Below are 24671 nucleotides of genomic sequence, written 5' to 3'. Positions count from 1 at the left end.
TTCCTTTCATACTTCTCATATTCATTTCATAATTTAAAGGAAATGTAATGAATTTTTTACTATGTCCCCTCCAGTTTACCTCAGCATGTTTTATAAACATCTTATTTTTGCATGCATCGCAGAGCATGCAAACAGGAAAATGTTAGAATTCTGACTGCTTCACCAATGGGCTGACTTAATAACTGTCTTGTGGTTTCATATTTGCTGTTGGAAAATAAATGTTCAACAATGATTTTTCTGAGTTCCTTTAGGTTTAGGAATCTAGATTTAAAGTGTTTCTAAACTTTGCAGACAGTTCAACAGAAGCCAATACCTGACATGGCTCAAGACTGTTACAGTGTTATGCAGGTACATGAGTGAACCCAATAAAAATCTTGTCACGTATTTAAAGTGGTGCTGCACAATGAGCCTTTAATCCCAGAACTCAGGAGGCAGAAGCAGGTGGATCTCTGGGTTTGAGGCCAACCTGGTCTACAGACCTAGTTCCAGGGCATCCAGGGCTACACAGAGAAACAGTTTTGAAAAACTTGAAACTCAAACAAAAGGATTTATATTCTTAAAAAACCTTTTAGTACCCCTTTTATTACAGTGGTCTTAAGGTTTTGGTCTTCTGGAATATATATATTGGGAGTCACATTAGTGGGTTATTTAGTAGTGTCAAGACTATCTCAGATAGATGGGATAAATCCAATAAAATTCATTTTGCTAAATGAGTAAACCTGGACTATTATTTCCATTCTTCATATTGGTCTTTCTTAAGTGGCCATGGTATCCAGACATCAACCTGACTGATTTGAAAAACTTCCCCTTTTCCTTCAACTTTAATTAGCTTTATTTATGTGGGATTCATACTCTCTTCCTCTTCCTTCTCCTCTCCTTTTGCAGAGCTGATGATGATCATGGGACTTTGCTCATGGTAGAACTCTCCTCCTGAGACACATGCCCAAACCCTTTCATCCTCTTTAGCAGTTAAGCCTACTCTTTTCAGTCATTGTTACCAGTCATGATCAGAGTGGTAAAGCCAGTGGACAGAACTCAACCCCCATAACCAGCTGCTTTTAAAATGCAAATCAATGTTATTCTGAAATCATGAAGGGCACAGCTTGTGGGTTATTATTAGTAAAACTCCATTCACTTTTTCTAGTGACTTTCTTCTGTCTTAACCTTTTAGATTTGCTTCTAGATATGTGTGTGTATACCAGAATTTATGTGTGCCAGGTGCACGCAGATACAGAGACTAGAAGAGAGCATCCAATGTCCTGGAGCCGGAACCAGAGCTACAAGTTGTGAGCTTTCAGTGTGGGTGCTGGGAACTGAGCCCCATCCTATTCAAGAGCAGTAGGCACTCCTAACTGCTACATGTGTTCTAACCTTGCTCCCATTTAAAAAGTAATTTCCACAGTATACTTAGTACTGAGAGATTTGAAATCCTCTACCCAGACATCGCACAATTTCTCCTTCATCAGCCTGCTTCTTCACTAATTTCATAGCAGTTTTCACACACACACACACACACACACACGCACACACACACACACAAACCCAACCAACCAACTAAACAAACAAACAAACACCCTCCATGCTTGGCCTACAAACATGGACTTAAAGGGCCTGACAAATGACAGACGTCCTATTAAATCCTTGCTGCAAAACCATACAATGTTACTAGGAAGTTGATACAAAACATGTATTACAATTTTGTCCTATCCCACTGTTTAAAAAACCTAGAAACTAACAATCTGGGAAATGTCAAATAAGACAGAGAACTATAAATATAATCACTGGGCTGTGAGATGGCTCTGTGGTAAAGCTGCTTGGGACCTGACCTGAGTTCAGTCCCTGGGGCCCACAAGTAGAGAACAGACTCCTGCAAGTTGTCCTCTGACCTCTCCAGTGTTCCACCATAGTACACATGCATCCCTCCACAAAATTAACAATTTAATGTATATATACAAATATATAAATAATAACTGAATGTACATGTTCGTTTAAAAACAAGCAGATATTTTGGTTTACTACTTTAACAACACTACAGGCTATTTCCTGAGCCCCCTTTTGATCAGTCCACTCTCTGCAGTACCCTACTCAATCCAGTTTCTTCAGTGACAGGAAAACACTGAGGATAAGAGTCTTCTGACCTTAGGGTCAAAGTTGTTAAAGTCAAAGGTAGGGAGGTAGAACGGAGTTCCAGTTGCTCTGGAGAGCTTACATAAGGTGGTTTTACTCTGCCTTGTGCTAGAAGTTAGTAATTAGCAGTCAGTGGTAGGTGAGTTTACAATAACACTTCTCTTGTAGAACAAATCTGAAAAAGTGTGCTTACTCTCACATTCACACAGACTTTACTGCATCATATTCTCTTAGATATTTTCAAACCACGGAAGGTAGATTCAATCTCAAAATCCCTTTTATGTATATATCAAAGATACTTATTTTTAAAAAGCAATGCAACTAAGAAATAATGAAGTGTGTGCTCTTCACAAGAAAAATACTCTCCATTCACACCTTCGATAGTCAGTGTATCGTTATTCTTCATGTCCTGATTTCTTAACATTAAAAAATGTTAAGTCACAATTTTGGAATAAATTCTAAACTACTATGAACTTGTCAATTTAAATAAAAATGCAATTCAGAGTTTATGTAGGATATATATTTATTAACAGTGAAAAAGCATTTACCCAAAGTGAATGTTACAAAATACAGAGTACCTCCTCCACAGTCTGGGTAGTTTATTATGGTAGCATTATCTCCATCTACATAGAGTTGTATCTTATTTATTGGGATTTTTTTTTTCTCCCTCTATCACTAACCAAAGTTTTAACTTAAAATTAATACAAACAGAAATACTTTAACTTCCTTCTGAACAATACTTACTAGAACAAACATGTTACACACATTGCTTGTTCCCAATCTCTGGGTATATTAAAACTAAATTACTCACTAAAACATGAAAACAACGAGCTAGATATAGACAGCAGGTAGAACATAAGTCAGATAAACTTGTTTGACAGAGCTCACAGGTGCTATGGTAGTAGCTAACATTAAATACAGCCCATCCACTGGATACATGCAGAGAGAGCAGGAAAGGGAGGGGGAGCGCGCTGCAGTATGTAAGGCCTGGCTTGAGGATTAAAATGAAGTCTCTTGTTTTGAGCCTAGAAAAGACACAACATGTTTGTACATATAATATAAATTACTGGTCTAATGTCCCTGAAGTCTATCCAACTGGGTAAATTCTGGATTAGAAGTTTTGCAAATAAATTTTAATGAAGTTTGAGAAATCTGGTTCTAATTTAAATTAAGTAACAATACAATAAAAGTCCTCAGAAAAAATTCATCATTTGTTATTTACTGACTGGACATTTATATTAAGCTATCAAGTAAGTGATAATCTTAGTATTTATTTTGGTTTGCGAGACTTGATTTCTTTATGCAACATTGGCTGAATTCAATCTCTAGACCAGGCTGGCCTCAAACTCAGAGCTCAACCAGCTTCTGCCTCTGGAGTGCTGGGATTAAAGGCAAGTGTCACTACTGCCCAGCTGCAAGTGAGAATTTTAAAGGAATATCAAATAAGTTCTTATAGAGTATTACAGACAACTACTTAAAAATTTAAGCAAATACTTGGAATGAACAATTAGTCCTTCACACTACTACTTTTTCAAGTAAAAGTCTCCAAGATTGACATATTCATCGTTGACTGGCTCTGCAATATTACGAGAGATGGTAAGTATACAGAGAATCAGAAGGCAAAGCACTCTTTAAAAGTTGGTTTACTTAATGATGGACAACTCATGGAACACTTAAACTTGCTTCTCTCTCAAAACACACAAAAACAACTATTAGGCTTTGGTTTTAAATTATCATCTCAAAAGGCATGTTTGTCTATAAGCATTAAAAATCTTAATGTTTGTTACATAAATTTAGCTCTGTTTATCCTAACTTGTTTTTTTAATTTTAAATTAATTAGAATGATACTTGCCTGTACAGAAATACATATAAAGCTTTTTTTTTTAAATATTTAGAATGAGGCAACATAAAACAGGATTTTCAATTCTGAAAAATATTAATCTAATAGATAATTTTGTTAAGTTCTAGTTACTAACAGTGTCGAAACTCTGTACACAGTCTGAGTTGTTAACATGTTCTAAGACCACTCAGATCCCTGGTTACCTTTATAATCTGCTTTATTCTTACACAGAAGCAGGAACTATAAGAACATCAGACCCAACAGCAGCAGCACTGACATTATTTGGAAGACTGGTCTAGGGCAGAGCTTTAGAATAAGTAAGAATCAGAAGAAGTAAGAATTTCTCAAATTCTTGACCACTGCTGTTTCTGAATAGTGTTGTTACATAAAACAACAATTTGCTGCATAAAATTCAACAAAAATTTTCCAAAAGCATACTTTACAGATAAGTTTCAAACTTTATTTAAAACTACATTTTAAAGTTAACACACCAAATGTCACAATGAGGGGTGGGGGCAAGATCATAAGAAAAAATAATAATAAAAGCAAAAGAAAAATCCCACAGTGTGTCAAGGTTTGAATCTGTGCAGGATTCAGATTCTAAATGTTTTTAACTGCCATGGGCAGAAATTAGCACACCCATCAAAAATGCAGTGTCAAACTAATTTACATTTTATACAGATCAAAACAAATGTTTATTTAGTGTCTTTTTTTTTTAATGTGCTGACTATGTAAGAGAGATGAGTCTCTGAAGACATTTCATATACTCTGGGCTCCCACTGTTTCTGAAAAGAAGAATAATGATCAATGTTTTATAAATTAGTGAATTAAAATACTACTTACTAATATTTACTCTTAAAATTTTTTTCATAAAAGTTCTTATATTACATACAAGATGACAGTAAAAAAAAAATGTGAATTTAGTTCAAATCCCCTGACAAAACACACAGTGATTTGTTTCTCCATTAGAAGAAAAAGAAAGTAACTATAAAAGTGATAAAATGCAGACAAAAGAAAAGTGGCTGGAAGAAAACAGAAGAAATGCCAACAATTTCCATGAATGACTTAAGTACAGGAGGCTGTACCAAAAGAGAGCTGCACTGCAGCCCAACAGAACAGGCTGCCACTGCTCTGGATGCCATGGATTCAAATGGACAGACTGAGCTGAAAGGTAAAGTGCTGGTCTATCTAAATGTTCTTCTAATCAGCATCCCATTTCCAGAAAAACAAGGGAAAAAATCTTATATGATTTTTAACTACTGACAGAGAACAACAAAAAGAAAATCCTTTGATTTTGATACAAGGAATACTCTGAGCATATATACATATATATGTCTGTGTGTATATGAGTGTGTGTGTATGTATATATGCATATATGCATGTACATATGTATGTGTGTATATATATGTATATATATGTATATATATGTATATGTATGTATATATATATATATTTGGGAAACAAGGTATAATTATTACAATTAAAAAAGCAATGTGTTTATCTGAATAAACATATCACATAAAAATTTTTATCACATAAAAATTCATAATGTAAAAATTGGGGGTTTTACTTTATACATCAAAGGGTTAAAGGATATTTAAAACAATAAAGACAAAAACCCCCCCAAATAATGTGAACAATGACAGGAGGGGAAAATGGATCTCAATGCACACATTTTACAAGGGAGATAAAAGACATAACATGAATTTTAAGCATTAAAAAAATCATAAAGCATTAGTGTTAGCATTGCAACTAGTACTTTATTAAATGAAAGATTTTAAAAATAAAAAACACAATCTTACATAATTTGAAAAAAATCAAACACCTGAATTAATTAACAGAACATCTCTTTTTCCAATAGTAGGCTAAGATTTTCTAGGAAGTAACAGTATATTTTCAAAAACAAACTAAACTGGTAGGATCATGATTTTTCAATACAAAATTAAAATTGGTAACTTTTACCAGGTTCTTTGAGTATCTGAGAATTTCCAGCTAATTCTTCAGTCTGCATTTCACATATTTCACCAGATAAATGGTTTTTCTGTTCTTCTTCTATCATTTTCTTCCTCAGCTCTTCCTTTAGAACAAAAATTAAAAATATAATCTTCCACCTCAATATTTGTTATAAAGGCAAGCTTAGTTGAAAAGAGCTCAATACCTCTGAATAAACTGTCAGTTTGAGCGGCAAATCCTCAACTTTCACAAAGTCTTCTTCATCAGACTTTTGACTTATGTTACCAGATTCTGCTTCCTATGAAATAAGTTAGAGATAATGAAAAAAAAAAAGGCAACACCTACTTCTGTAAATCTAAATCACTCATACCAAGAAATAAAGTGGATTCTTATATAAAATGTATAGTTCACAAAACAGGGTACATATGTACTATGAACATACTGTTGAGCTTTTTTTCTCCATTGAAAAATCAGTTTACAAAGGCTGAATGAATAATTAATAGTAGTTAAAATGCTGGAAGCTAAATAATTAACCAACAATTATTTCTTTCCTCCTTCTTCCTCTTTTTTTTATTTTTTTATTTTTTTGTAGTACTGGGGATTGTACCCAGGATCTTGCATATGCTAGACAAAAGGTCTTTCACTAACCCTTACAATTTATGTTCATAGGATGCATCAGAATTATACTCAGAACATAATATTAATAAGCTTTTTAACTTACATGTTTGTTAAGGTTCTTATAGAGACACTACTTGTGAATACAGTAATTCACATCTCAATTTTTTTTCTTCAACATGAATTCTCTTTTCTCCCTAATTATCCCTTGAAATTTTTAAAGGTCTTAATGTATCAGCAACCTAAGTAGGAACCTGAGGTTGTTCTCCTTCCTCCTCCACCATCATCACCACTCACACTCCTATTCAGGTGCATACTTCCCTTTGACAACATCTTTTTTAATTTTTAAAAAATTCTTATGTGCACATGTCTGTCTGAGGATGTCAGATCCTCTGGAACTAGAGTTACAGACAGTTGTGGGCTGCAATGTAGGTGCTGGGAATGGAACCCAGATCATTTGGAACACTTAAACACTGAGCCATCTGTCCAGGTCCCAGATATCTCATACAGTCATTAATCTTCAGAGAGAACATAGCACTAATCATTTCAGTGTTTTGTGAAAACAATTTCAGCATAGATCTCTGCCTAAAAATTCAAACTCAAAAAACCTTGTAATCTAGTTTTGGGGTATTATCAATAGAAAATCTCCTATGGCAATTTTATACTCATCAAATGATAGAATAAATCAAGCTGGGTGGAGGAGCACATGACTTTAATCCTAGCACTCAGGAGCCCAAGGCAAGCAGAGGTCTGGGTTTCAGGTCAGTTTGCTGCAGGCTAGTTGGAATACAGAGATCATATCTCTCAAAGACAAACAAACAAGAGTAAGTTTGGTGGGGGGCCCATGAGATGGCTCAGCTGGCTCCCCAGACCCACACTGTGGATGAGAGAACATCCACATCAACTGCAGGACTCTGACCTTCACACATGATCCAGCACATGCTTGCTCATGCACACTCTCAACTAATTCTTAAATATAATAAATATTTTTGAAAGGGGCTAGAGAAATGACTCAGTGCTTAACCTCACTGGCTGCTCTTCTAAAGGACTCAGATTCAATTCTCAACATGGTGGCTCAGAGCCATCTGCAACTCCAATTCCAGGGGAATCCAGTGCCCACTTCTGACTTCTATGGACTCTTGAACACACATTGTGCACATGCATATTCTCAAGACACAAACACATAAAATAAATATTGCAAAAATGTTTTAAAGATTAAATCAAGCAATTTTCAGAGCTTTGAATACTTAAGTGTATACAGCACAAAAACAAAGCAGTTTAAAAGCCTAAGTTTCTACTGATGTTTGTGAAACACTACCTTTCTGGCCAATCTGTAAACTGTAACTATGAAAACATCTTTAAGAACAAAACTGATTTTAATTTTTAAAAAAGAACTGAAGTCACAGAGGCAGGAGGAACACCTAAAGTTCCAGGCTAGTCTGTCTACCTATCAAGTTCCAGATTGGCTCAATCCATATAACAAACTCAAGGAACCAAACGACAACAAAAAGAAAAGAAGAGTACACTGTACCCACTGGGGTTAAAATATGCTAAAACTTTTCACTTCTGCTAGGAAATTTTATATTAAAAATATACGACCCACACATCTGCAAAGTAACCTGTTTGCTATAACATTTAAATGAAATCAAGGCTCAGAGTAAAACTAAAGAACTTTTTATTATAAGTGTAATTCCTTAGTACATTGTTATACAATTTGCTATATAAAAATAATGACTCTGTCAAACAGGTTTCTTTCATACTCCAAATTTAAACCTGTGGGTATAACAAAGAATTTTAAAATGCTCTAAATGGCTAAGCAGTTAAAAAAAAAGGATAATGTAAGAGAGTAACTGACTTATCATGTATCGTTAGCATTTCAGATATGAGCATGAACTCTCTTAAAGCTGTCACCCAAAACTAATTTTTTGGTTTTTAAAACTATAAAAATCTTTCAGATTTTGAAATGGCCATTTAACTTATTATCATCTCTTTACTATCAAAGTAAGTTTAAAGAATAAATGTTCTGAACCTAAGCACAAAGTGGAGTTTGATTTATATATTCAATGTGTTACTCTTGAAAATGAAATATACAGACATGCAAAAGCAAGAATATGTGGAAACATAAACATTACATACATAGTCATTCACTAACACTGGAGATTCGGTATCAGGACTTCCAGCCAGAGAGCTCTCTGGAGTTTCCTGAGCAGATTTAACTTCTTTGACTCTAGGCACTAAGGTTTCATTTGCAGTCAAGGGTAACGGCACAGGGCCAGGCTGTTTAGATGAATCAGTAGTAGTGACTGAGTCCTTATGGATAGCACTATTTAAATGTTGTTCATTTTCCAAGATATTGAGATAACAAGGTTTCACAGGAGAGCTGTCTTGATCATCTGCCATTAAAAGAAAGTCTTAGCATTAGAGGAATGAAGCATTTGTTCCAATTTAGTCTGTAGCACGAAGGACCAAATATATGAATGAGAGTAATCATGACATTTAAGATCCAAAAGAAAAGATCCATATCCCCTTTCCTTACTCTTGATTCCCAAGTTAACTGAACAGATTTACCTAGAACATTTTAATTGAAAATTTTCAAGGCAAACTGTTTTAAGGCTAAAGCCCTAGAATGAATATCATTTTAAAACAAACTGAAACGAAACACATCCTTCTCATTTGTATCTAAACAATAAAACTCTGGATAAATTTTCTGTATGGTAATATTTGTCACACATCCATAAAGAGGGTTAGGGGTACTGAGCAGATAGCTTATCAATTAAAAGTACTTGCTGCTCTCACAAAGACTGGAGTTCAGGTCCCAGCAGCCACACAGGCAGTTCACCACTGTTCCAGATGATCTAGTGCCCAGAGCCCTCTTTTGGTCTCTGAGGGCACTACATCCATGTGATACATGCACATATACTTAGGTACATATACATTAAAAAAGATGAATACACAAACATGAAAATAATTGTACCAGGCAAGGGTCCCATGTCTTTAACCCCAGAATGCAGGAAACAGAAACAAGCAGATAGATCTCTCAAGTTGGAGGATAGTCTGATTTATATAGAGACCTGCCTCAAAATAAATACACACACAAACAAATACAAAAAATGGAAACTAATTGCTAGTTAGAGGCGCAATATGGGTACATGTACTTGCAATTCGATGACTCAGGAGGATAGAGGCAGGACAACTGAGGTTATCTTCAAACTCTCTAAAATGGAGTTCAAGGCCAGCTTGGGCTACATGAGGTCCTGTTTCAAAACACCATACTAAATTAAACAACAAAAATTAACCAATCAATCACTGTTATCTTACATTTTTTTCTTTTGCAAAATATTTACCAGGAGAACAAAGATAGACACCAAGTCCAAAATGCCTTTGCATGTACTTACATTAGCTACAAATGACAAATGACTGCCGGGCGGTGGTGGCGCACGGCTTTAATCCCAGCACTTGGGAGGCAGAGGCAGGTGGATTTCTTAGTTTGAGGCCAGCCTGGTCTACAGAGTGAGTTCCAGGACAGCCAGGGCTACACAGAGAAACCCTGTCTCAAAACAAACAAACAAACAAACAAACAAAAAAAAAAACCAAAACCCCCCCCCCCCCAAAAAAAAGAAAAGAAAAACGACTTTTTTAGTTTAAGGACAAAAAAGATATTTTAAAGAATCAAAGTTAGGGTTCTTTAGATTTCTTACTCTTACTAGTTGCTTCTTGGTCTGATGGTACATTTGTACTTTCTGGTGTTTTTTCAAGATCATGTTGCAGAACCTAAAAGAGAAATATGCTTTAATAGCAAGACCTTAAAATATAAGTTCCCTATAGAATAAAATAATACCGTGTGGTTTTTATCCAACCCCAGGGCTATAAAACAGGAAATGTAACAGTATCTAAAGTATTTCAAGGAGGCTTTAGTTAACAATTAAAAGATGGGTAACTAAAACCATATGCTACTTAAATAAGCACAAAATAATTTAAATGACTAGACTAAAACAGATCCTACAAGTTTTTACTATTTTTCTCGGAATCCTCTCTTAATATTAAAGGATATATTTGTAACCTTTAAGTGAAAGACACAGAAGTGAGAAAGGAGAGGAAGATGAACAAAGACACGTGCTTATAGCAGAGGGAGAAACAGAACCTGAGATTCACCCCCCAAGAGAAGTACCAGATACTAGGGAGGACTATGATGGTGCGGTATTGTTTGATGATCACAAGGAGTGGTGCTGATAGTAGCTCTAGTCTTTTAAGGAAGGATCAACTTTTAGTTTTTCATGGAAGATTACATTTTAGAGACTGGATTAGCTTCACATAAAAGGTAGAAGTAGAGGGAGGTAGAATTTAAAAAAAAAATGCATAAATAAGGACATGGTAAAAAAAAATCACATTGAAAATAAGGGTTTAGTGTAAGTCTACAAAATGATGGAATACCTACTCTATCCATTTAACTTAAGAACACCAGCAACAAAACTTCTATTATCCAACATGGAGAATGGAGAGCCTTTTTTGAAGAAACCACTCCAAGGAAAGTACCAACACAGACCAACAACTAGGACTTTCTATCAGAAAACAAGCTGTCTACAAAAAATGTCTTATAGAGAAACTCCAAGGAAACTAAGCCATTTGTTTCAAAACATGTCTATGAGTGTGTAATCTCACATATAGAGGGTATCTCTATAAATCTTAAACACTCAAGGTTCAGTAGACAGATACCTACAGCAGGAGAAACTGTATCAGGTATAGCCTCTTGGGCTAAAGTAAAGGCAGGAAAAGTCCTATTCTAATTCGTGACTAGGAGAAAAATATGAAACTTTAACTAAAAATTCAGATCTTCTAAAGTTATCCTATAGTTTTAAAACTTGTTACAAAGAAAATAAAATGCCTTAAAGAGTATTAGATATAAAATAAAACCAATGCTTCAGATTTTTTATTTTTTTATTTTTATTTTGAGACATGGTCTCCTTATATAGCTCTGCTTGGCCTTGAACTCATGAGAGATCTGCACACTTTTGATTCCAGAGTGCTGGTATTAAAGACAAATGCCATATGCCTGACATGTCTCAAATCTAAATACATATACTAATTTTTAAATAAATATTTTTTTATTCCTGAAAGTAACAATGGGAAAAAAGTATGTATACACTTTAACAGCTTTCAGAAGGCTCTTGTTTTCAGAAGCTGAAATAGGACTGGTTTGTAATAAAATACCTGACTGTCATGTTCATTTTCTTCTGTCGTTTCAGTGTTAGCCTGAAGTGAAGTCTGGACGTCTACGGGACTCTCTTCAAAGTCTTCCATTTCTTCATCCTCATTCTCATCTTCTCCACTTCCATAATTAGTTAAAGCCTGACTTTCAGCTTTAGATAGATCTAAGTTGATTACATACAAATTTTAGTTAACTCACAACTTAATCTTCAGGATTGGGGATGGGGTGTAGACAAGAGTCTCCCCGTGTTATTGGTACCAACTCCTGGACTAAATTACCACACTACTTTGGTCTCCTACTGCTGTGCATCACCACATCTACCCACTCAATTGTAAGATGGGTTACTGTCTGTTGCATCACTGAATGGCACAGGTACTTTATACACTGTATCTGAAGTACTCAAATCAGTGCACACTAGAAGCTGTGGTGCTGAATGACAAGGTAATTTAATCAGGTCACACGGATCATTCAGTCAAAATGGTGCTGGGATGCAAATCCAGAGTTTGGCACAATACTCACTGAGCCCTACAAACTTTAAGTGACCTATAGAACTCGTATGTATAAATGTTTCAAAGCCTTTAAACTTACTAATAGACACTGGACACCGTTCACTTTCTTCATCTTCCTCTTGATCAGAAACATCAGATCTTACATTTTTGGGACCTTTAGCATCATATACATCTGAAGTCTGAGTCTGCTTAACAGTTTCAGTCTCATCCTTGTCCTGTAAGCAATGCAGATAATAACTCCCTAGAGTACTTAAAGAGGTATACGTGGGAGAGCTTTCATAGTAACAATAGTCACTGTGAACTGATTGCTTTTGATATTCTAGTTTGTTTTAAAAGAAAAAACATGTTTTTTCAGAAGAAAAGAGATTTAACTACATACTTTAATTGTAAGAAAAGATAAAAACTGTTAAAATTTTGTTTTGTTCGAAAAGCATTACTGATAGATACTAATTAGCACATACTTTGTCTTCATCATCAATTTCTCCAGCAGGTGAGCCGTGATCTCCTTCAAGAATCCTTTTGGCCTAATATAATAGCAAATCAATTAAGAAGATTTTAGCAAGAACATGTTTGTAATTCTAGTTTTTCTAATCTCAATAAATAAATCAGTCTTTGTTGCCTGTCATTATCCACATCTAACCCACTAAAGACTTTAGCTTATCATTCCGTTAAAAAATTTATCATTTCTCAGTTTTACACAAATGACATACTTTATCACACCCCCTCATCATCGTCTCTTAACGTTTGGGTTTCTTTAAAAAAATGTATGTGCACTGTACGTGTCTGTGAAAATCAGAAGATAACCTCACATACTGCTCCTTGTATTCTACCTTGAGACGGTCTCATTTGGTTGTTTCCTACTATATATCTAGACAAGTTGGCTGTCAAGCTTCCAGGGATTCTCCTATCCTGCTATAGAAGTACTGAAGTTACAGGAATGCACAACCATGCCTGTGTTTTACATGGATTCTAGGGATTTGAACATGGGTTCTCATGTTAATCCGAGTCTTTTCTTTAACCACTGAGTCATCTCCCTGGCCCAGCTTAACACTTTTCTTTTAAAAAATTTTTTATTTATGTGTATGAAGCATTTATTTGTTTGTTTTTTGAGATAGTGGCTCTCTATGTATCCCTGTCCGTTCTAGAAATTACTATGTAAACCAGGCTGGCCTTGAACTCACAGAGGTCCTCATGCCTCTGTTTCCAAGTGCTGAGATTAATGGCATGCATCACCACACCCAGCTGTATGAAAGGCTTATTTACATGTATATATGTGTACCACATTCCTGGCTGGTGCCCAAGGAAGCCAGAGAAGGACTTAAGATTCTCTAGAACTGGAGTTATAGGAAGTTATGAGCCATGTGTATGCTGGGAGCTGAACCCAGGTCTTATGCAAGAGCAATAAGCATTTTGAACTTCTAAGCCACTGCTCTAAATTGTAGAGACAGAATATCTTATGTATTATATGTATAAATCACTTGTCAATTAAAAAAAATATAGCCTATAAGAAACAGTAGACTACAAGGTGGGACATCTGGGCGGCAGAGAGGATTCTGAGATAGAGTTAGGCAGAGGAGTTCACCCGGGAAGATGTGACAAGACTGACTCATGACACCTGAGCTCAGGTAAACAGCCACGTAGCAGAATGAAGATTAAAATAAATAGGTTATCTTAAGTTAGGATTCAAGTGAGAGAAGAGCCTAGCAATATGGCCAAAGTATTTTTAAATATATTTTTAGTCTGAGTCTTATTTCTAGGAGCATTAGGATAGGAGGAAGAACCAGACTTAACGTCAACTAGCTCCCTACAATTTCTAATCTGGAAAATTATGATTTATAACTGGTCTACCCAATTCCATTTCTACTCTGACAGTCCCCACTAAATATATCTAGAAAGTTATTTTAAACTTTACATGAAATAATGTTATACTACTTTAGACTTTTCCACAATGTTTAGAATAAAATGACCATATTAAGATTTCTCAAGCACTGTAACTTGGTCTTTACTACCCCCTTGACCTCACTTCCTACACTCTTACTACACCACTTTCTTTCATTAGCTTGGTTCAGGACCTACATGTACGCCAGGCAAGTCCTCTGTTCCCACTCATCATCAGCTCACATTACCATTCTCCTTAGTATACTTTTGCTTTTATGACCCAACTTTGTTCAACTGTTTGAACCTGCCTTACAATCACTAAGATGAGTTTTATTCATGATAGACTCCTGTCTTCAGGGTCATCTTCTATTTCAGGACCTGGGAGGACCTTCATGAGATTGCCTACCCAAAACAGACTGAAAGACTTCTTTCCAGGAACTTACTATGGTATTCTACTGCTTTATCTTCTCTAAGTACTTGGCAATGTTTCAAATGCATCTGTATCTAGAATAAAATCAGAAGCAATGTGGCAAAGATGGGCTATTTTAGATTCTTAGAAGAGTTTCTCTCTCTTTTTCTTTCTGGATCTTAGGCTGCTTCCCCTTTTCAAGATCAGAGGGTAAGGAAAAGGGTGCCTACTATGAAAAAGCCGCCTAATAAGCTTTACATTATAGAAAAACTAACTGATCTAACTTTGCATGCAGTCACAAGGCAGAAAAACTAGAGATAAAAAACTAAAACATCAACTTGGTCTTCATGTGGGTCCCAAACAACTGGAACAGGGACTATCCCAAAAGCTGTTGCGTATAAGTGGGATATTTCTAGTTCAGCTGCCTTGTCTGGCCTCAGTGGGAGAGGGTGTACCTAGCCTCGCAGAGATTTGATGTGCCAAGGTTGGGGGATACTTAGGGAGGCCTCCACCCTCTCAGAGGAGAAGGGAAAGGGGAGTGACAGAGAGAGTGTGGACAGTGAGCAGGATGTAAAGTGAATAAGTTAAAAAAAAATACAAAACCATAAAACCCTAGCCAATGAATACATGTATTTGTTAACTGGAAATGCCTTCTTTATGAACATATTCTTGGAAACTTTATGGCATTTGTCAACAGCTATGGTAGGAAGCTGGCCAGGAACAAGATCCCAGTTCTCCCCTCTTTGGAGCTCTTAATAAGCAATACTAAAATGAACTCACAATTCACAGTGAGCACTAATTCCTGTCTGTACTTTTAACTTGCCTTTGTGAATCCGAGGTTTGGTATGTAGACCACACTCTGATATACAATTTGACTAACTGGTTTTACTAAAAATAACTGTTCTTATTAAGGCTAAATGAGAGTTTATTTATTAATAATGGCCAACAGCTGTATTTATACACTAATGATAGCTATTCTTAAAGGCAAAGTGAAACTGACCTCTTTTGCATAAGACTGTATTACTCCAGCCGCTTCAATTTTCTTCTTGCATCTCTGCTTAACAGCTATGCTATTATTATCCAGATCTTGCATGAGCTTAAAGAAAGCCAATTCATTAAACAACACTTCAGATATCTCCACAAGAAGATCTTCTCCACAGTCTTTCAGTTTTCTGCCTGCAAATTTTGCTAGTGAATCCTGTTTAAAGTGAAAACAAATAATTTTAAGATATAGTAAACTTCAACTGTGTATAAAACAATACAGGTAACTTTAAAGGTTAAAACAGTTGCCTAGAGAAAACCAGTATTTCTAATATTTTCCATGTATATAGATATATTATTTGCTTTTTGAGATTTTACTATATTTCTCTCTTCCTTTCCTTCCCTCTAAACATACTTTTCCTTGCTCTTTCACTTTTTTTAAAATAATTATTGTCACATACTGTACTGGGTGGTGGTGTGTGTCAACCTGACACCAGAGAGGAAGGAACCTCAGTTGAGGAAATGCCTCCATGAGATTCAGCTGTAAGTGTTTTATCAATTAGTGAGCAGGGGCGGAGGGCCAGCCCATCATGGGTGGTGCCATCCTTGGGCTGGTGTTCCTGGGTTCTATAAGAAAGCAGGCTGAGGAAGCCATGTGAAAAAAGCCAGTAAGTAGGGGCTGGAGAGATGCCTCAGCAAGTAAGAGCATTCTGTGCTCTTCCAGTGGTCCTGAGTTCAATTCCCAGCAACCACATGATAACTCACAATCATCTGTAATAGGATCCGATGCCCTCTTCTGGTGTGTCTGAAGACAGCGACAGTGTATTCGTCATATAAATAAATAAATCTTTTTTTTTTTTTTTAAAGTCAGTAAACAGCACCCTTCCATGGCTTCTGTACCAGCTCCTTCTTCCAGGATTCTGCCCTGGTTGAGTATCTGTACTGACTTCCTTCAATACCTTCCTACCATCGCTGTTGACAAATAAATGAAAGTGTAAGCCAAATAAACCCTTTTCCCCCACAACTTGCTTTTGGATTATGGTGTTTCGCTGTATTAACAGAAACTCTAAATAAGACACATATATAAATGTATATGTATGTGCAGATTAATGTGTGTGTATGCACACACACATATATGTATATATTCCTAAATACATAAGTAGATCCTGTTCAAGCTGTATAATAATATTACTTGTACACTTGGTATTCTCTGCGTATGGGTAAGATCTCCTGGGGTTCCCCATATCCATATTAACATGTCTACCATGGTTGTCCTTGTTCCTAACTTTTTTTTTAAGTACTGTAAAACTTGAAATCAATAGCCATGGTGTTATAAAGACAGATTAGTATTACTATAAAATATTCTTATTACAAAGCAGGAATATTCCTAACCCCACTTAGAGTATACAACTGGGGAAGAAAAGAACATACAGTTATTTATACATACAGTAGTTACTTAATATAAACAGACTACTGATCTCCCAAAAGTTCCCAGAGAGTACATATAGGAACTATTTATGCACTATAGCAATAAGTCATTTAATATTCAGTGAGGACAGTCTTCCTCATCTACATGGTGCCAATGTTATTGTTTGTTTCTTCTTTATATCAGTCATTCTCATTGACAATTTTATTCAAAGTAAGTTTACAAGTAAGCATTAGTTTTATTCAAGTTGACATTCAGCATAGTCAAATCAACAAATGTGTTATTTTATATAAAGGATTTCCCTTTTTCTTTCTTGAAAAACTAGGAGCTATGTTACTTAGAGAAAAGGTAACTATGATGTAAACTAGCCCCAACTCCCCAGAAGAAAACAACACAAAAACACTATCTACACAACCAGAGAAAGAGAATGTATTCAGGAGGCAAAAGCAGGAGTATCCAAGTTTGAGGCCACTGTGGTCTTCAGAGTGAGTTCCAGCGCTGCAAACAAAGAGAAGTGTGCAAGCTAAGAGACTCGAAGCACAAAATGTCAGAAAAGATCTCAGAAGAAAAAATGAGAAGTCAATACTTTAAAATTAGAAGCTCACAAAAGAAAGAAAATAAAGATAGAGAGAGAGGAGGAAAGATAAGGGGAGAGAGAAAAAAGTCTAGGTAAAATTTAATTTAAATTAGCTTTTGCTCTTAACATACTTGACTCTGATGTGATAAAAATCAGGAAAGAAACAAAAGTAGTCAAATTTTCTTAGAAGGGTTGAACAAATAGTGATTAAAATGAGCTATGAATTTCTTTTGATCATATTCTAAAATAGTTATGTCTTTCTCTTAGAATAAGCTAGCTAAACTTATAAAAATTCATTACCTATAAGTTATTTTAAGTATTTTTAATACTTCAGATATTTCCTTAAGAATATCTTATTTATAATCTTTCCATTTCATGCTAATAAATCCTATTCTACAAAGTACAAGATTATTGATAAATTATAAACCTTATAAATTATATATCAACATTCTAAACAAAAGTCAGAACAACTTTGAGATTATTATTGAATTTGTGCTTTAGTCTTAATACTAACAAAATAGAAGATTAATATGAAGAAAATTAGTACCTCACTCAGATTCTAAATTAGCCAACAGGCAAAGTGATAGTACTCCACTTAACCAGTTAAAGAGACAGCTTGTGGGGTCAACTGGGCCCAAGCAATAGGATCATGGTGCTTAAATGGTTCTAGAAGGAACTGACTGGCTTAGTGTTCTGTAAGTGACTATTCAGTGTTCTGTAGGGCCTGTGAGTGATGATTAGTGATTGTTCTTAACGAAGAGTTGGGTTTTTTCAAGTCTCCAAAGGTGTAAGACAAGAGTTCTTGGATTGACTGAAGATGGCACCCAAGGGCCCTCAGAGCAGCCTAAGAGACCGACCCATGGAGGCTCTAAAAGCATATGGGCATGATATCAGAGTGCAACCGTACCAGACAAATAACATGGCATTATTAAATAGGCCAGTCAGCCCCCAGCATGGAGCCTCGGAGCCCATGCTGCTCACATTGCTGGAAAGAAGGGAGCACAAGGCACATTACTGCCTACAGGCTATAAGCACAACTGTCATGACTGGTGAAAAAACAATTTAACCTCTGAAACAGGAAGCAAAACAAAATTTCTTAGAGAACTTCACATTAAGAGAAAACTGTATTCCTGTCTCGATTTCTGATGTTCCTTCTCTCTGTTCTTCATGTGCTCCCCACCCCGTCCCACCCCAACCCCCACCCCTCCATGGCTCTGCTCCCTGTCTGCTTGTCTACATGTCCACTGTCTGCCTCTCTCTCTCTTCCCCCAGGTCCTCCTCCTCTCCCCTCCCTCAATTAACCTCCTTTTACATCAGATCTGTTGCATGACCATTCTTTCTCAGGGGTACACCTTAGCTTGAGCCCACCAAAGATAACCCGTCACTGCATTATAGTATAAACAATATTGATTACTAGAGGCTGGACAGTGTAAGAGGGAAAGAAATAAAGGAAGTGAGAAAACAGGTGTAAACAGAAGGTTCATTGTGAGCCATGGTGGCATGACCATAGATCACAGTAACGGATAACTCTCACCTACTTTATGAATATCTAAAAGAGAAGAGCTTAAAGGCCCCTAAAAAAGGTGATGAGTGAAATGCCAATTATCCAAATTTTATTAAGACACTTAGTTTAAAAACATTACTGTTATGCTCTAAGAAGTTTCTCTAATTAAAGAGGCTGTTTTCTCATGTCTAAAATTTCTCACATTATTTAAAATTAAATCAGAGCATGCTAAGCATTTCAGTCTTGAACTATTCTTATTGGTAGAATAGCAAACCAGTAAATGTAAACATATTTAGTCATGTATATGTGTACCTATCTATGTGAGTATGTCAAGTGTGTACAGATGACTTAAAAAAAAAATCAGAACAGAATGCCTAATATCTAAGCCCCGGAGCTAGAGTCACAGATAGTTGTGAGCCTCCTGACATGGGTGCTGAAAACCAAAGCCAGGTTCTTTGGAAGTGCAGCAAGTGTTCTGAACAGCTGAGACACTGCTCCAGCCCCTTTAAACCAATAATATTCTATTGAAGTTGGGATAGTCCCTGGAGATGGCCATTTTAAATGAAAATATAGAAAGTCCTCTTATCATTTTTAACTAAGTAAAGAGATAATATTAAAATGCCATCCAAACTGAGCATCAGTATGGAATACTCAATCAGTTCTATAATGTCAGAAAATGGTAAGAGCCCTAACCAAATGGAATATAGGTAACTCATACAAAAATCAACTCTTACCTGCAATATACTTCCTAGTTGTTTATGAAAGAACTTCACAAACTCTTTGCTCTCATCATTCTGTTGAGTAAGAGTCAAAACCATACGTCTTACTGAAGTGAGAAGTTGAGAAGAACATACTTCATCCATGTGCTCCTAAGAAAAATCCTAGTAGGTTAGGATATAAACTTATCTATTTAAAAAATATTAGTCTACACAATTTGAAATTCATTTCTCTTGCTTAGTTTCTCATTTTTGTGATAAAGATTTGAAAGATTCATTTGTAAGTATAACCACTCTCATAGTATACACACTAAAAGGTTTGGTGATTTTAACCCATACACCAGAAAATGACCAATAAAACAAATGTCCTGTCCCCGTACTCTTCGTCATTTCCTTTCTGTAGTAGGAAGAATTATGCATGCTGACCATCTTCCTGCATGCAGTTCAGTTCATCTCAATTACTCTTAAAATCTTATCCACCTTCTACCGAATAGGTTTCCTATTATATCTGTGGTGGTTTGAGTAAAACTGGGCCCAGCATCTCCTACAGTTGAATGCTTCGTCACCAGGGCTGAAACTCTTTGATAGGATTAGATGGTTTAGGAAGCATGGCCTTGCTGGAGAAGACTGGTACTAGGGATGGGTCTTTGAGGTTTCAAAAGCCCATGCCAGGCCCAGTATCTCTCTGCTTATGGATCAAAGCTCTCAGACTACTCCAGCACCATGCCCGCCGTGTCTTCCGTACCTATCATCACATTCCCTGTTATGATGATGACGATGGACTATCTTTCTGAAACTGTAAACATGTCCTCAATTAAATGCTTTTTCTTGTAAGAGTTGTTGTGGTATGGTGTCCTAGTAATTCTACCAGCAACACTCACCTAAACCAACAATTAAAAGTCTCTCTAGATACTATGAAATGTCTTTCTCTTTTCAAATACCACTTAAGGCAAGCCTCTTAACTGTACCATAAGAACCCTGAGAAACCCAACTGTCGTGGCATGCCTGTGATTCTAGTACTTTGAGTGTAAGACAGGAGGACTCTTGTAAGTTCTAGGCCAAGATGCTCTATCCACCAAAATTTGTCTCAAAATACCAAAACTGTGTGTGTATGTGTGTGAATTATGAAATAAACCTGAGCCCGGCTGGCTTCTCAAGGTCAAGTCTAGAATAGACTTGAAACAATCTCAAGGTTCTCCTTTTCGACTATTTAATTCATTTAAGCAGGTTCTGTCACCCTTTCTCCAGGTCAAATTCCCCTCCCCCCACTAACAATGACGTAGCCAAACCAGATGATACCAAGGGTATGGGGGGGAGGGGGGGACTGAGTGTGTGTATGTGTACCACATTTGTTCCCAGTGTCTGTGGCCAGGAAATGGCATTGAACTTGTAGACATTTGTGAAACAACATGTGGGTTCTCTTAGCCACTGATATATCTCCAACACAGGTGAACCCTATTAATAAAGCATTCTACTAGATGTACAGATGCAGACTAAGCCCAAGAACAACAGTATCTGATGTCAATACCCTTCTCTTACCAAAGACACATCATCAAGTTACATGATATTATAGGTCAAGTTTGTCTAACAGATATATCTCATGTTGCTTTGCCTAGGCTTTGTTTGTAACTTTACTGGTCTTTTACTTAGATACTCTGGTTGATAGAAGGCATGGAGTTGGATGGGTGGGGAGGTAGGGAGGATCTAGGAGGAGATGAGGGAGGGGAAAACATAAATATATTGTATGAAAAACCTATTTAAAAAAAGTAACAGGAAAAATTAAAATGAGCTTGACTGCAACACATTTTTATAGTTTTCTATATCTGGATGCAATACAAACTATGTTTTAATTTCCAAGTTTTAAAATTCCTTAGATGATTGCAACTTTAAAATTCTTATTTTAGATGAAAACGTGGGGTGTAATTTCAGGTGTAAATTCACCTCTTCATCTGACCTAGAACTCATTGTGTATACGAGGTTGGCCTCAAACTCAGAGATCTATCTGTCTATGCCTCCTGAAAACTAGAATTAACAACCACACTCAGCCATATTCCACTTTCCCATTTTTTTTCTTTGCCCTGTTAATTTTAATGGCACTATTTATAAGTAAGTCTTATATGGTCATTATTAGAAATTATATATGCTTTTTTGTATTGTTTACCTTCAAAAAAGGAATGACTTCTTTCATAATTGCTTTAATTTGACGGTCCAGTTGCCGAGTATCAATTCTAGGACAGGTGACAGCAGATATGTCACTTACAGGTTGTGGTGAACTCTGATTCTCAATAATGGGAGTTTCTATTTTTTAAGATAAAAATAATATGTCAACAAAAGCCAATGACATTATAAATAAATAAATATATATATATATATTTAAATAAGACTTTATAGAATATTATAATAATTTTATGTTAAAATAATATAAAGGAAAAATTGAATAGTTTTAAACCAAATTAAAAGAAAGCAATAACAAAACCACTAGCATTAAAAGGGGCTTAACTTTTTTTAAGCATAGGGTGGACAGTATATAGTTCAAATTGGCCCTGAATTTGCAATGTAGCCAAAACTAGGTTTAAACTCCTAAGACTCCTGCTTCATCCTCCTGAGCTCTGGGATTATAGCTATGGCTAGCTAGCTTTAGAGTTTTTATTTGCAACTCTAATTATTACTTTTAATCACACTAAAAATATACCTTCTGAATTACTGACTGTGGTAGTGGCGGCAGCACCATCTTCATCCTCAATAACCCTGCAAGTGCATCTCATATTTGAGTTACTTTCTGTCTCAGTCTTCATGCGTTCATATTCTCTCATTCTGGCTAATGCTTGATCCAAGTGAATCACAGTGTTACCTGAATTTAGAACAGAAATATTTCTAGAACATATTAAAAGCAAATCTTTTTGTATACTCTCAAAAATATAATAATAAACATAAGGAAAGAAAATTAGCTTTTTCCAAAGACCTCTTTTTATTTATGTTATGTATGTGTCTGTGTAAGTGAAATGACACATGTGTATAGGTAGCCCACTGAGGCCAGGAGAGGATGTTGGTTCCCTGGGAACTGGAGTTACAGGTAGCAGTAAACCACCTGATGTAGGTGCTGGAAACCAAATCCAGGTTCATCTGGAAGAGCAGCAAGTGCTCTTAAGTGCTGAGCCATCTCTCTAGCCCAGAATTAGATTTTAAAGTATTTCACTTACTGTACTAATCAGACACATTACCATAGTTATTTGTTTAATCCTTAAATGACCCTACAAAGGACAGCACTTAAGTAGCTTGCCTCATATTGCACAACCACCTAAGTAAAGGGATTATTACAGAATCTGAGTTTTTACCTCTAACTTTTAACTTCTTATTTTATTTTATTTACTTTCTTATTTTACTGAAAAATATGTTCAAAGGGTCTGGAGACAGAGCTCAGTGGTTAAGAAGACTAATTGCCCTTCCAGAGGTCCTGAGTTCAATTCCCAGAAACCACAAGGTGGCTCACAACCATCTGTAATGAGATCTAATACCCTCTTCTGAGGTGTGTCTGAAGACAGAGACAGTGTACTCCTATAGATAAAATTTTAAAGAAAAAAGAAAAAAAGAAGAAAAGAAAAAAAAAGAAAATATTTAGAGAAACAATTTTCAATAAATAACTAAGTAGGTGACCTCTCTCCTTAAGGTAAAATAAAGTTCAACTTAAAAAAAAACAAACCTATTATTATTCATATTTGAAAGTCTATGTTATGCTGGGCAGTGGTGGCACACGCCTTTAATCCCAGCACTTGGGAGGCAGAGGTAGGCGGATTTCTGAGGAAAGAAAATTAGCTTTTTCCAAAGACCTCTTTTTATTTATATGTATGTATGTGTCTGTGTAAGTGAAATGACACATGAGGCCAGCCTGGTCTACAGAGTGAGTTCTAGGACAGCCAGCCAGGACTACACAGAGAAACCCTGTCTCGGAAAACCAAAAAAAAAAAAAAGAAAAAGATAAAAAAGAATGAAAGTCTATGTTTTTACCAAGAACACAATAAATTAGATAAAGTCTGACTTTGTCAGCATTTGCATAGCTATAGAGAGTTCATCCTAGTTATTTCCTTATTTGATCAACTCTGCCAAGAGAGCATCTAAATCATGTGTTAGGTGAAGAAGAGAGCTCGCTTACCGAGGTCGTCTGTTGCAAACGGCTCAAAGTTGGAGGACACGGACATGACACTCACGTTGTCAGCATCATTCTGTTCATTTACTTTATGTGTTTCTCTTTCAAAGTTCTTCTCAAACGTTTCCTAAGTTAAAGAAACAATTCCTAAATACTCCTTCTAAAACTTTTCATAAACATTAAAGAAACTGTTATTTGCATAAAACCATACATTTAAAGGGGATACTAAAAAGTTGCAATGAGAACTCTACTCAGACAAGACTGCAATATAGCCCGTTATTAAAGAACCATAATAAACATTAAAATATTAAGTAATCTTGGAGAACATTTTTGCTAGATGAAAATAAGAAAGCCAACTTTCAATAAAGATTATAAACTGACAGTTAACGTTTTAAATTATCTATACATCTCATGGACACTTTATATCCTTACTGTATGTATCTCACTGTCATATCTGATGAAAAACATGACATTCATAATTTTATGAAATTACATTTTATTGGTACACTTAACATACAATAATGTATCGATTTTAAGCATATAGTTTGATGAGTTTGGACAAATGGATACACTTACACAATCAGCTTCTCTAAAGCTAAAAACCATTATCTGGATATAGTGGTTTTAGACACAGTACTTAGGAGACAGAGACAAACATATTTCTATGAGTTCAATGCCAGCCTGGTCTATATAAGGAGTTCTAAGTCAGTCAGGACTATAAAATAAGACCTTCTCCCAAACACACACACACACACACACACACACACACACACACACACACACACA

The 24671-nt window shown here is 35.8% G+C and overlaps 1 protein-coding gene across 7 annotated transcripts in view; it reads right to left on the bottom strand.

Annotated features, from left to right (window-relative positions):
- Positions 1 to 2632: 2632 nt before the first annotated feature.
- The window catches only part of Pcm1 (pericentriolar material 1), a 95687-nt gene continuing 73648 nt past the window's right edge, over positions 2633 to 24671 (bottom strand). For 6 of the 7 annotated variants that reach the window (XM_028768320.1, XM_028768316.1, XM_028768321.1 and 3 more), the window contains 13 exons: positions 23892 to 24012; positions 22434 to 22592; positions 21903 to 22039; positions 19760 to 19894; positions 15538 to 15735; positions 12712 to 12774; positions 12330 to 12465; positions 11744 to 11904; positions 10234 to 10306; positions 8672 to 8928; positions 6126 to 6218; positions 5930 to 6044; positions 2633 to 4752 (listed from right to left, as the gene is read on the bottom strand). In XM_028768320.1, the coding sequence (XP_028624153.1) occupies positions 4727 to 4752; positions 5930 to 6044; positions 6126 to 6218; positions 8672 to 8928; positions 10234 to 10306; positions 11744 to 11904; positions 12330 to 12465; positions 12712 to 12774; positions 15538 to 15735; positions 19760 to 19894; positions 21903 to 22039; positions 22434 to 22592; positions 23892 to 24012 (1674 nt within the window). In that variant the 3' untranslated portion in view covers positions 2633 to 4726. The remainder of the gene's footprint in view (positions 4753 to 5929; positions 6045 to 6125; positions 6219 to 8671; positions 8929 to 10233; positions 10307 to 11743; positions 11905 to 12329; positions 12466 to 12711; positions 12775 to 15537; positions 15736 to 19759; positions 19895 to 21902; positions 22040 to 22433; positions 22593 to 23891; positions 24013 to 24671) is intronic. The other variant, XM_028768318.1, reaches the window with a different exon arrangement.

The sequence above is a fragment of the Grammomys surdaster genome, unplaced genomic scaffold (assembly GCF_004785775.1).
Source record: "Grammomys surdaster isolate TR1022 unplaced genomic scaffold, NIH_TR_1.0 185, whole genome shotgun sequence".
Lineage (NCBI taxonomy): Eukaryota > Metazoa > Chordata > Mammalia > Rodentia > Muridae > Grammomys > Grammomys surdaster.
The sequence above is the reverse complement of the archived record's forward strand: the minus strand, read 5'-3'. Positions and strand labels throughout refer to the sequence as shown.